This window comes from Crinia signifera, chromosome 1, assembly GCF_055691185.1.
Source record: "Crinia signifera chromosome 1, ASM5569118v1, whole genome shotgun sequence".
NCBI classification, from domain to species: domain Eukaryota; kingdom Metazoa; phylum Chordata; class Amphibia; order Anura; family Myobatrachidae; genus Crinia; species Crinia signifera.
This window is the reverse complement of record NC_139217.1, coordinates 443,901,671-443,915,738: the sequence shown is the minus strand read 5'-3', so window position 1 is coordinate 443,915,738 and position 14,068 is coordinate 443,901,671. Positions and strand designations below refer to the sequence as shown.

The 14,068-nt window shown below is 46.5% G+C and overlaps 1 protein-coding gene across 1 annotated transcript in view; it reads left to right on the top strand.

Annotated features, from left to right (window-relative positions):
* The window catches only part of PARP8 (poly(ADP-ribose) polymerase family member 8), a 199,658-nt gene that overhangs the window by 150,074 nt on the left and 35,516 nt on the right, over nt 1-14,068 (top strand). The window contains exons 15-17 of the mRNA XM_083153875.1: nt 7,427-7,519; nt 9,328-9,453; nt 12,005-12,070. Of these exons, the coding sequence (XP_083010001.1) occupies nt 7,427-7,519; nt 9,328-9,453; nt 12,005-12,070 (285 nt within the window). The remainder of the gene's footprint in view (nt 1-7,426; nt 7,520-9,327; nt 9,454-12,004; nt 12,071-14,068) is intronic.

The window sequence follows — 14,068 nt, the reverse complement described above, 5'->3', positions numbered from 1 at the left end:
TCCTCCTCCCCCCTGCAGCCGGAAGGATGTCCGGCTGCTTCACTAGGGGGAGGCAGAGCTTACATTCTGGGGTCCAGGAGGACCCTTCAGGAAGGTAAGCCAGAGGGGGGGTCGGCGAATCGGCGGGTTTGCGTCGGCGGGCGGCGAAAAGAAGCCCATAGGCATTTTATAGGGTATCGCCCCCCAAAGGTGGCGATACCCTTCAGTGCTGTATCATTTTTGATACATTGGAAAATGAGGTAAAACCGGGGTTTTACCGCATTTTCCATTTGATACATCTCGCCCTTAATCTTATAACTTTTCAGTATATCTCCAATTTTTTTAGCGATAACACATGTAGGCAATTTTTTAATGTGCTTCGCACTTTTTATATTGTTATTTTTCTATGCTTAATTTCTTGTACTGTTTTGTTCTTATATTCAATGCTATTGTGCATTTTTTATTAGAGATGTGCAGGTTCTGATTTACTCTGATTTACTCTGATTTTAAAGCAGGATATTATTGGCTTTCCCAAATCACATGACAGTTGTTGATAGTTGATAGCCAATAAGATCCTGCTTTGAAATCAGAGTAAATCAGAGCCTGCACATCTCTATTTTTTATATGTATAAAATAAATTCTTATATGTTTTAAAAAAGAAACACGTTTCTTATACAGGTATTTGTAGTCGCTTAGACCTCTATCCAATCCATTGTAGAGTTAGATTTGTGTTTGAGTTATTTTGTGTCTGTGCAGGGTAAATTCTGTCTGCTTTACTTAGATTTTAAACACACCCCACCAAATCTAACTCTCTCGGCATGTTACATTTGCCTCACCTGCAGTGCACATGGTTTTGCCCTTTAGAGAATGATTTTGCTTTTGTGCTGACTTACTGTAGGCCCTAAGGGGCTTATTCAGACTTGATCGCAGCCCTGCAATTTTGCAAGGAGACCGATTTACCAAAGAACTGCTCATGCCATGCCAGCCGGCAACAAACATCAGAGTTTTTACAAATATTTTTCAAATTGTCTCATTGACAGAACGTCACCGTTTGTGGTTGGTTATCGGCCATTTTCTGGGAGTGTCAATCGATGGCCATTTGCAAGATGATTGACAGGCGCTGGGCATTTGTGGGTGGCACCCTGTTTTCTGGGAAAACTGCAGGCAGATCCTGGCTGTTGGCAGGGAAGGATGCTGACATCAGCAGCTGCCCTGATCTCCCTACAGCCATTGCATCACTGAGTAAGTTGTGCATAGGGGTGTGGTATAGTAGCCCGACAGTCGGGATTCGTGGACCCCCACGAGGGAGCAGTCGGGATTCCGACGTCGGAGGAATGACTGTCGGAATCACGACTGTCGGGGAGCCGTCCGGCACCCGTGCATAGGGGGTTTCCACTCTAATGGGGAGGCGACTAAATGATCGCTGGGTTCCAAAGATTTGCAGCCCTGAGATCAAGTCTGAATTCATGTATAGTGTCAGCCTATTCTTATGAGTTTTACAACGGGGGACACAGTAATAAATAGTCATAGACAAGACTGGGTAATAATAAAAAATGAACTTACAGTTTATAAATAAATAAGATTTGATGCATAAGGTTAAGGGTTCAAGTAATCATAAATAAAGAGAGTGCAAATGACACATTTAAAAATGTAAAAAACCATAACAATTTATTTGGTACCACAATATAACAGTAAATTTGTAGAATGAAATCATTATTAAAGGCTCAAACCTAATTCAAATTTAATAATGACACTATTATCTGGTAAGAATTCAATTTGTTCTGTTAAATACAGACCGATAATCCAGAGATAGTTATGATAGTAATGATTCCAATTAGCGGAATTTCCTTTGCAGATTTTTTAATTTTAAATATGACAGGCTGCAATTGGGGGCCCCGCAACAGCAAATCTCAACAAGCTCTGTCCCGTATCCCTCGCACAGACCAAGATTAACAGATCCATTAAAAACGGGGGGAGGGACACCCCTTATGTTAGGGGTTAGTAGGAGAGCAGGATCATATGTGACCAGTCCATTAGCAACAGTAGCATGCTTGTCGGCAGGGCCGAATTTGTGCCTAGGCCCGTGAGGCACCGGCTTCAGGGCGGCACCAATTAAGGGCGGCAGGCAGGCTGACATTCTGTTAAATAGCAGCATGGCAGAGCAGGTGGGCAGCGCCGAGTGACGAGCGCCACCGCCGCAGACATGAATTATCATATGTCGGCGGCAGCGCCGCTCGTCACCTGCCGCTGCCCACCCACTCTGCCATGCACATTACATCACCGCTTAGTGGCTGGGTCCGACGGTCCCCCTCCGTGTCCGAAAATGGCTCAGGCTCTCTGCTGCCGGCTCCCGCCCATTGGCTACTCTACACACACACACAGTCTATTGGCTGCTGTGTATCCAGCAGCTGAGCGGCGCGCAGATCCTCCCTGCGCTCAGTCAGTCACAGTGTGTGAGCCGGAGAGAGACTGACAGAGACACTGTGCTAATCACTGTACTAATAAGTGCCTCCCTCCGGGTCCTCCGTACAGTGAGCAGTCCAGAGTGCTAAAAAAATATTAAGGTGGGCTACAGTTAAATTTTAATGAAATATATAAATAACAATGTATATACATATATGATTACATTAAAATAGGGGGGGGGGGGGGCGGCACAGAAATGTTGTGCCTAGGGGCGGCCTGACCCCTAAATTCGCCCCTGCTTGTCGGTATATGGCCGCAGGCACCTGCTGAGACCCGGAGCCGCTCACAGCGTGCAATGTTGGTTAGTATCCAATAGTCAGGGTCGTCTTAACGTATGGGCTTAATGGTCAGCTGCCCAAGGGCCCAGCAATTCTAGGGGCCTTCGAGCAGAGATAGATTGGGCTGTGCGCATCTGCCTCCTGAGCTTGTTTGCGAGGTAGTAGAGAATATCAGAGCAGCCAGTCAGCATTCTCTTCCTGCTTCCCAGCCTGCAGCCAGACAGGGAATGGCTATCAGCATGCTGATTGGTGGATTGCTGGAGCTATCCACCAATCAGAGTCCAGAGTTCTCTTCCTGCTTCCCAGCCCGCAACCAGACAGTAATTGGCTGTCAGCATGCTGATTGGTGAATGGCTGACAGTGTGTGATTGTGCTATTCACCAATCATGGTGCGGACAGCCATTCATTGTATGGAAGCAAGTGGAGAGATGGAGAGGGCTACAGGAAGGGCGTGCTTTAAAAAAAGTTCCTGTTAATGGGCGGGTAGGGGCAGGGGCGGATCCAGGATAAAATGACAGGGGGGGCACCATGATAAAAGAGGGTTTAGGTGGGGAAGGGCCAGTGTTAGTGGTGCCAGTGTACATGCTAAGAGAGCGGCAGAGAGAGGGTGGCAATGGGATTAAAAATAGGCCCACCATGGCAATAAAAGTGAAGGATGTAGTTGTGCGCGCGCCGAAGGCGCGCTCTGGAAAAGGGGGTGTGGCCACTCAACAGGGGGCATGTCCTTGAGTGTAGTGTACAACACCATATACAACTTCTACACATTATGCTACAAAATACTAGACCCCATTATACTTGCCCCTTACACATGATGCCAAATGGAATGAGCCAAAACTCAAACAATGCCACATGGATTGTGTCAAAATTCACATAATGCCACACGGATTGAGCCAAAATTTACATAATAACACACGGATTGAGCCAAAATTCACAAAATGCCAAATGGATTGAGCCAAAATTCACATAATGCCACATGGATTGTGTCAAAATTCACATAATGCCACACGGATTGAGCCAAATTCATAAGATGCCATATGGATTGAGCCAAAATTCACATAATGCCACATGGATTGAGCCAAAATTCACATAATGCCACACGTATTGAGCCAAAATTCACATAATGCCACACGGATTGAGACAAAATTCACATAATGCCACACGGATTGAGCCAGAATTCACATAATGCCACACAGATTAAGACAAAATTCACAATACGATTCATAAACAGGGACATTATCCACCAAAGGCGCGCATTAAACATTTACACCATAATGTCCATTGCACGTTAAGTTACACGGCATGATGTCCATTATGTATTATGCCAAACACCATAATGCCTTTTAAAAATTATGCTACATACAGTAAGTGCTGCTTATCTACATGCTCATTGCCAAGGGTTCCATGCTCATTGCCAGAGGTTCCATGCTCGTTGCCATGTGGGATTACATGCTCATTACCAATGGGGAATACATGCTCGTGGTAAATGGGGGACAGCCGCCGCCAGGCAGAAGTGATAGCCACTGACAGTGGCAGAACCTGGCTGTATTCCGAGCACTGCAGGTCCCAGCTATTTGAAATAATACCCATTTCACACCAGAAAATGCATTCCCAGGTTGGCCCCTTTTACACCAGCCTGCATTTTCTGGTCTGAGGGGGAGAGAAAACCACCCCTCCCCCCCTTTAACCAGTTATCTCATTTAAACGGCTATATCTTCGGAACTAACTGACCCATTTACATGAGACAAGTATCATATTGAAGAACTTTTGAGTGGGCTTTGAATGATTTTGGTCCAGTGAAACTGGAACGTTTGGTTCCAGAGTAATCTGCCCTCAAAGAACATGAACAGCCATGAAATTACATTTCAAAAATAAAAAAAATCGATTTACACGCTATATCTCTGGAACCGATTGACCGATATGGACCAACCTGATATCATATTGAAGGCCCAGCGATTTGGAATTGAATGACATCAACCACAAGCTCCTGTGATGCCAGGGGGGGAACTAGCAGCCGTCGGAACCGGGTGGGGGTCGGAATTGACGGGTCCCATATTATCCTATGGGGAAAAAATGTTACAGCTTTGCCAGGCGATATCTCCGGTTCCCGGGGGGCTAGAGACATGGGGCTGGGCTCGTTGGAAAGCTCTGGTCCTCATCTACAAAATGAATGACAGGGGGGCACGTGCCCGGGTGCCCCCCCCCTGAATCCGCCACTGGGTAGGGGGCCCAATGCATTGCTTTGCCCAGGGCCTACAATACTATTAAGATGGCCCTGCCGATAGAGTACCTGTGCGGGCTCAGTTTAACAACTGATCTGATCTCCAGTTGCATATTGCATTAAGTATTGCAGTAATAATAATGTTTAGCAACCATTTAGCAAGTTGGCCATATTCGTCAGCATGTGTACAGAAGTAAAAGCAGATAAAGGGCCAGATGCACTAAGCTTCAAAAGTGATAAAATGGAGAGTGATTAACAGCCAGCCAATCAGCTCCTGCCTGACATGTCACAGACTGTGTTTGAAAAATGTCAGGCAGGAGCTGATTGGTCGGTTGTTTATTACTCTCCATTTTATCACTTTTGAAGCTTAGAGAATCTGACCCATTCTCCGCTATAACAGTCTGTGCCCAGCTCTCCGGTTGGAGCACCCCAAATTGTTTGCTTGGATTCATAGCCTTCATAATTATCGTTGCCCTATGCTTAGTATATAAGATATGTCTAAAGACAGATGTAATTACACGTGTGCACAGCTATTGTTGACCCACCCTCTGTGCATCCATGGAGTCACTATAACAAACAGAGAGGATGGGGCTGGTGACTAAACTAAATATTGCAGAATTGGAGTTTTCCTTTTATGTCATCTAAAAAGTTTAAATTGACACATCGAGGGCCATCTAAAATCTATCCCGTCCAATAATATCTGCAGTTGTTGTCACATTCCGTTTCATAGTCACTAAGAAATGACTGGAAAATTGCTGTCTCCTATTAGCAAAACAAAACTCTAATTTAAGTTTTTGTCCAAATCAATATGTTATCGGAGACTTGTCAGGGTGCCGGCTGTACGGGGAGGAATCATACGCAACCACTGCAATACGTCTCCGAAACAGAGATAAACAAACAACAGTCACTTGTGTGATTACTGCAAATGCGCAGACATGATTTCCAGCCACGGACTCTTCTGAGAGCTAGTACAGATGGTACGAGTACAATTTGTGGTTTTTAAAGATTCATTTAAGGACAATGCTTGCTGAGTACTGGCAGTATGTCTAGGATTGTTGCTTATGCCGTCCTGGTGCTCTTCTAAAGTACCTGGAGTCCCTCATTAGCACCTGTTTGATCTGCTGTGGCTCGCACAGAGGGGGGATGGGAAAAGGGCTGGCGCATGGGGACACCCAGCGTTTCCACAAAAATGGTGGGTTTGCCCAGAAAAACACTGGTGGTCCCCAGGTCCGCCAAGGGGAGTGCTGTGGGTAGCTTTCCCGGGCCCAGGCCTTTGGAAGGGTCTGGGCAGCTAATTTTGCCCACCGCAACCCCCCCCCCCCAACTCCCTCCGCTGAGCTGCCCAGAGAACAGGCTTATTCAACCCACGACGCCGGCAGACAATTAAAATGCTGCACCCGCTTTTGAGCCAATCAAAGCTTGCATACCGGCAGCCAATCAGAGCAGCTGCCTGTACGCGAGCTCTGATTGGCTCACCAGCCGGTGCTGCATTTTAATTTGCCACCGGCATCTTGAGTTGAAGAAGCCTGTGCACCGGGCATCCGGGGTAGCAGGAGCCGGGTTACGGTAAGTCAAGTGAGGAGGGGGAGGTGGGGGCCCAGACTGGAAATGAGTCCCGGGCCCCAAAACTCCTGATGGCAGTCCTGGTGGTCCTGGTGGTCCCCATGCGAACACAGGCGTGACGCCGGCACCCTGGTCTCAGACATTTCCGAGGCAAACAGGGAGAAAAATAATCATTTGATGGTTGACGCTTGTCTGGTGACTGTTGGTGTTAGTGACTGTTGACCTAGACCATTTATACCACGACCGCCTTCCCCCCAAGTCCCTTCACTAATGGTTCATTCCAGCCTTACCTGACTTCACTGGTCCCGTCCCGGCTCCCTTGCTGGCTTCATTCTTCTGCTAGTGAGTCGGACCACAATAAAATGTCCGCCCCATATAGCAGACAGTTCTCTGAAACTGTCTGCTGTATGGGGGCTGACATTTTGTGTTGGTCCGTCTCACTAGCAGAAGAATGAAGCCAGCAAGGGAGCCGGGACGGGACCAGCAAGACAGGTAAGGCTGCGGGCGGGGGTGCGGCGGGGGGCGCCCAAATTTATAGTTACGCCACTGGTTCATTCTCTTTTTACATGATTCTCGACAAACTGCATTTTAAGAGAGTGGGCTTGTTTGTACTAAACTGATCTGCTGCGTACCTGCATTCTCTGTGCTTTGTGTGGAGAACCTTGTTGACCTTTGTCCCCATTCTTACAGCATCCCTGATAGGAACATTTGATTATTTGTAGTTGTTTTTTTAGTTTGACATTTTCTCACTTTTGATTCTATTTTGCTGTTGTTATTATCAAGATTATTATTATTATTAGTATTATTATTATTTTATTTTTATTATATTACCAGTTATTTATTGAAACTTGTTTGCAAAACTCTGTTTTTTCAATGGTATGTGCATACTGTATAACTAATTATTGTCACATCTGTCTTCTGACAGCCCACTGTGTGTGAGCGGGAACTGTGTGTATTCGCTTTTCAGACACTAGGGGTAATGAATGAAGCTGCAGATGAAATTGCAACCGGTGCTCAGGTATGTAAAAGTAATGTTACTTTGTAAAGGGTCTATACCAATTTGCTATATGCAGTATGTAACTATTTTGCATAAAAAAGCAATAGACTATTAAAAAAATGAAACAATAGACTAGTGCCCTTCCCTGGCACTCCCGAGAATTTTTTCCAGCTTATGCTCAGACTGGCAAACCTAGAAAATTCTCGGGATTGCCACTGTCTGAGCTGCTTAGCTCCGGGCAGCGTCGCTGAGCTGAGTGCTGAACTCAGCTTCAACCGCTGCCTGGATCCTGCTGCCCGGCCCCACCTCCCCCCCCCCCCCCCCATGGCTGTGTGCGAGGTGACCTTGTAACGTCACACCGCACACACCTGGGTTGCCAGCTGTGTGCGGGGCAGGGCCAGGCAGCTGCTGATATAGTGTTCAGCGGTGCTGCCCGGCCATTGGACACTCAGCTGTGTTTTTCTTTTGTTTTTTTTAGGGAGCACTCTCAAAACAACCCTGCCCTGTGGGGAGCGCTCCCTAAAAAAAAAAAAAAAAACACCACTAAAGGGGTTAAGGCACTCTACATCAAATCTGCATCGTGACTGAACCAAGGAAACAGGGTGGGCCTGTGGTGATTGGCAGGAATTAGGATGTACCAGTATCAGAAGTAGAGATCAGAAGTAGAGATGAGGGTCGGGTAGGTTCTGTCGGCATACGGTCATTACCATTAAGGTCGACATGCATGCATTGGGTCACTGAAGCTTGACAGGCCTTAGGTTAACACCTTAAATGGGACGACATGGGTAAGGTGACGGTCGACAGGGTCTAAAGTTAACACAAACATTAGCCGACACTAATGCCAACAGGCGGTATTTCATGACCTACCATCTACTATGGCGTGGTGGGAGAATAAAATAGACCTTGACAATCTCTACCTATTTCAGGTGTCAACCGAATGCATGTCTACCTCAAGTTGGTCGACCCAATATCCTTTTCTGTCAGTGCCATAACAGGGTGGATATGCCCCTAGGTGCATGTGACATCATGACATCACAGAACACCTGGAGCAGAAAGATCCGGGATCATTAGAAGACCACACCCAGCAATCTGCAAAAGGGGGCCATGGGTTAAAGACTGGAGGACCTCCTTGACCTAACTTGGATGCTCTGGTCACACGCCCTTTGTTATGACCAGGGTTTCTATTAAGAAATGAGCTTTTCAAAGAGCATTTAGAGATTTGACAGGTTTAGAGATCCTGATTGGGTATGAAATCCATAGGTGCCGGGCTGGACTGGACTTCTGCCAAATTCCAGAAGAGCTGATTACCTGATGGTCCAGTCCGGCCTAAAGGTCCTGCAGAGCAGCTTTGCCTCCTGGCGCTCTACTTGGCCGACATGCAGAGAGTTGGGCATGCTGCGAGGCCACACCCATGTTTTGTGACACACCCCCATGAGGCATGGCTGTGGGAACACAGGGATGCTGGGGCTGAAGTGCAATCCTAGTCCACCCCTGCATAAGTAATCAATGGCACAGGAGAAGTCTTTTAGGAGTTTAGTGGTAATGAGAGGAACTGAGGGGTAGATATATAAAGCAGTGATGAGGGAGGAGAAGTGATAAGGTGCCTGGTACTTTATCACCAGCCAATCAGCTCCAAACTGTCCCTTTTTAAACCCAGCCTGTAACTTAACAGTGAGGAGCTGATTGGTCGGTGATAAAGTACCAGGCACTTTATCACTTCTCTCTTATAGATTTGCTACATTATCATGAACTAGTAAATATAAATAATGTATGCTGTACAGTAATCTAATATAAAATTGGAAGCCTATTATTTCTCACCCCTCTCCCAGGTTGTAGACCTCCTAGTGTCAATGTGTCGCTCTGCGTTGGACTCTCCAAGGAAGGTTGTTATATTTGAGCCATATCCTTCGGTGGTAGACCCTAATGATTCTCAGACCCTGGCCTTTAATCCAAGAGTAAGTATGTATCCCCTTATCCTGTGTATACTTATATTGTTTACAGTCATGCCGGTGTATATCTAACACTAGTTTATAAATGTGTGTGTGTCCATCATCTGGAATCTACAATTTATGTTTGTTTGACATTTTTTGTGTTAAAGGGGCAGATGTATTAATCCGGGTGGAGAGATAAAGTGGAGAGATAAAGTGTAAAGTAGGTGATAATGCACCAGCCAATCCGCTATGTTTTAAAAATGACATTTAGGGGTTGTTTGGCTGTTGCATTATCACCTTCCCCTTTATCTCTACTTTGGACATTATCCAGGTCCGTTCGCTCCCCTGGGCTCTCGCATGGGGGATTGATGTTTGGCATCTGCGCATGCACATTTCTGTGCATGTGCAGACACTGGATGCCAACGGGCATCCCAGCAGTGCAGGCGGGGAGCATGGGGTGGCGGCAGATGGACGCACACGTGGGAACGCCCAACGTTTCATGGGTCCTCCCTTAAAAACGCTGGGTGTTCCCATGGAAATGAGGCAGTGACGCGGCTGCGGGGTTGGGCAGCTGACATCTCCGGATGTCAGGTGCCCACCCTGTACGAGGACACCTGAGAGTGTCTTAGTTTTACGTGCTCGTTCCACATCATTCGATGGACGGCGACCATCGAATGATGTGGTCCTCGCCCACAAGGCTGCGAATGGATGTTTATGCAAAACATCCATTCACAGCCGTGCGGGCAAATTCGGCGAGTGAGGTGGGGCGGGCGGCTGGACGAATAACCTCCTTTATCTCTTCACCAGGCTTACTACATCTGCCCTAATGTTCCTTATCCATGTATTGTATCTATGGGCCCAGGTATGGTATAAATCCCCGACTCAAAAATAGGTTGCCTTTTTAAAATCATAGTACTGATACTGCCTGTTGGAAGCTCAGACACACACAATGGCTGATACTGACTTGGGAGCCAAACCAAAAATAAGAAATAACTGCCTCTGGGTAATACTATGCTGCACTGCAGATGGGGCAGATGTAGCATGAGCTTGAATTTGGGAGGGGTGTGTCTTAATTCCAATATAAATTGCAGTGTACTGTAAAGCTACAGTAGATACACACTCACAATTATTGGGATGATCTGGCAATCAGGTGATTGGACTGGTTTCAGTGTAGTGATGTAGACACGGGAGTTTTAATCAAACATCGATGAAGAGGCCCAAAAATGGGCAGTGACACTCAAAATTGATTAACGAATCGGTTAGAGTTGCCAGAAGATATTGTCCAAACCACCTCAATATGGTGCAGTGTGTGAGCATTCTTACCTTATTACCTATGGTTTTTTCCACCATAATGCTCTGTTCCTGGGCTTCCTTGCCAGTGGCAGTAACAGAGGTGGGGCTGCAGCACAATCCAGTTTAAATAAGAGTCGCACCAACTGCCACCTCAAGTACTGTCAAACATCACCGCCCGGGACTCACTGGCAATTGGTGTGGTCCCCTAATTGAATATTGTACTGTGCTGCAGCTCCACCTCTGGATCCGACACTGTGAAGGGAGTCCTGGAAGAGAGCGTTTTGTACCTAATGGAATGGGTCATGTTGGAGGGTATGGACTACATCACCAACATTTTGGGCATACAGATGCAAATTCACCAGAGTAGCACCAATATCAGGACCTTCCATTAGAAGCAGAATTGTGTTGATTATCGCATCAACCTGATAAATCACATAGTGCATAGCCATCCCAAAAATACAGCGGTCAAGCATGTGTGTGTGTGTGTGTGCTACATGCAAAAGCAGAAAGTATTCACCCTGCATACACAAACAATGAATGTTTGTGCACGTCTTACATAACAACATGATTTGTTCCAGGTGTAGAGTACCTTGCTTTCCTGCTTTACTCCCAACTCAGAATCACTGACAACTGTCGCTGCCATTTGACAGCCATATGATAAAGAAATGACATCACCGTCCACTGTAACATCTGTAACCATGGAAACACTGGAATTCATTGTCATATGGCAGCAATAATGTGTTATCTACAGGCAAAATCAGTCAGACGTCCTATTTCTAGAATCTGTAAATAACCTAATATAACTATAGGTTACAGGCTGACATCCCTGCAGCACCATCCTGTAACCCAATGAAGACATCTGAAATTAGATGGGGGGATGGGCAAAAAAAGCCCTTTAGCCCCATACAAGTTGTTATAACGCTGACATCAGGGACTGTAACAGGTATTGCTGAGGCATTTAAATTATTTAAAGTCCACCCACCCTGTGTGACAGAGATTAGATAGAGAAAGTAATTTACACTTCCAAATCAATGTAATCCTAAATCAATGTCTCCCTTCTACCGCCAATGCGTGATGCTTCCTGTGTGTGTGTGTGTGTGTGTGTGTGTGCGCGCGTGTGCGCATGCAGTGGTTCTGCCTGTAGTAATTAATATTCTGACACTGGGATATCGTGCAGTGCGCTCCCACAGGACCGGGCCGGAATGCTCTCTCTGCCTAACACACTGCAATTCCATTTTCCGTCTACTTCATCACTGAAACAGCTGTATTTATCCTTCTACAGAAAAAGAACTATGACAGAGTTATGAAAGCGCTGGACAGTATCACTTCCATCAGAGAGATGACACAAGTGAGTACATATAATGTTGTATCATTGGAAAGGTGTACGCAAGGTTTATTTTATGTTGTATCGATAGACAGCACAAAGGACGGATGGGACACTTAGGAGAAAGGGAGTTTTTATGTCCGGATATGCCCCTGCTTGTCTATATTGCCGTGTTGGAATGCATTGTGGGTGCTGTCTTTTGCACCCTCATGGGACACGACAGCGTGAACCTGTGCATCATGCGATCAAATGCGATCATTTGGGGTATTTGTGCTATCCCCGTGTGTTATGGCAGGGGCTAGAGCTTCCCCTGATGTATGACACCCGCGATGCGGGTACTTTATCGGCGGCGCTCCGGGGCAGCGGACTTACCGGCGCTTTTAGATTTTAAATAGTGCGCCGGGATCTTACTAGATGTATTATCCGGCGATGTGGGGCTTTGTTCCTTATGCAGCCCCGTAGAGGATTGGCAGCTTTTTTTGGCACTGCTCCAGCCTTCTAATGCTCCGCCTGCTTGCTGGTCTTCGGCGTCTTCAAATTAAGACAGCGCATGCGCCCAGGTATACAGCATCCCATGCGTACGATAACCGGCGCATGCGCTGTTTTAATTTGAAGACGCAGAGGACCAGCAAGCGGCATAGATGTCATAATAATAATACATGCTGCCGATAACAGGACCCGCTTCACCACGATAATACGGTACAGCGGGTCGAGTCTCTTAAGGAACGTTAAACTGATTACGATAAATCTACCCCACGGTGCTTTATGGATTTAAACTTTTGTATAAATTGCATTACAAGTTCACATTGAGACTCTAAAAGCTGCTTGCTCAAAGAAGATCTGCTGGGCCAACTGTACGAGGGTGGCAGTAATGTAATAGCTTCGAGCCAATATGCGTTTTTCAGTAATTGACAATTGCTTGAAAGATGAATGAACTTATATCTCACAAGGACAAGGTCAATGTTCTTCTCACCCTCTGGTGTCATCTCATCTGCAAATGGACAGTCGGTTGCAATATTAGAGTACTCCATCAAGTTGATTGGGGAACCCTTCTGTGATTCTGGTGTTATAGTATAGGAAGAAAACAAGCATCAGCAGGAATTCCGAATAGAGATGGACATTGGAAAGGGCTACTTGCAATTTTATCGGTATGCAGTCAGGGAATAGACAATGCCTAGGTCAACAGTCACTAGGTGGACTACTAAAAAGGGTCAACGTACCTTAGGTCGACACAAGCTTATGGTCAACATAGACAAGGTCGACATGAGTTTTTTTTAAAAAAATTGTGGTTTTTCATACTTTACTATCCAAGCGGGCATAGAGTGGGAATATAATACTCTTCCGAGTGCAGTGAGGCACCGTGCTTGAAACATGGCAAGCGAAGAGGTACATATACAGATGTAGCCCCTGCCATCCTTCGCCGGAGCTCGCCAGAGCATCCCCTATGGCGAGCGCCGGCGGACAGGGGCTACATTGAACTGGGATGCGCGTGCGTCTCACACCCACGCGCATCCCAGTCTCTTGACGGCGGCACTGCAGGTCCCTTCGGGGAGACAGGGGGGGGGGGGGGGGTGTCGAGGCAGCGAGGGTCACCGGGGGAGGCGGTGGAGAAAGCTCCGTAGCCACGGGGCACGCGTGAGCGTGTCGTGTGCACGCACCCCTGGCTCCATCTGTTTACGTTGATGACGTATGATTACATAGACAGCAAAAAATCATGAAAAACACATAAATGACCTTGTGACTGTCAAGCTTGTCAATGGTGACCATAAGCTTGTGTTGACCTTTTGGCAGTGTTGACCTAAGGTATTTTGACCCTTGTTCAGTGTTGACCTAGTCACTGTGGACCATTAGTGGTCACCCTAGTGACTGTTGACCTAGACATTGTGTATCATCTATTCCGTAACCAATTTATGTACACAATCGTCCTCTTCACATACAATCATAAAGGGTTTTTATGACACAACTTACATGTATGGATGTGTTTGGTTATCCCAGGAGACTTTGGACGTTGCAAGTCACAGT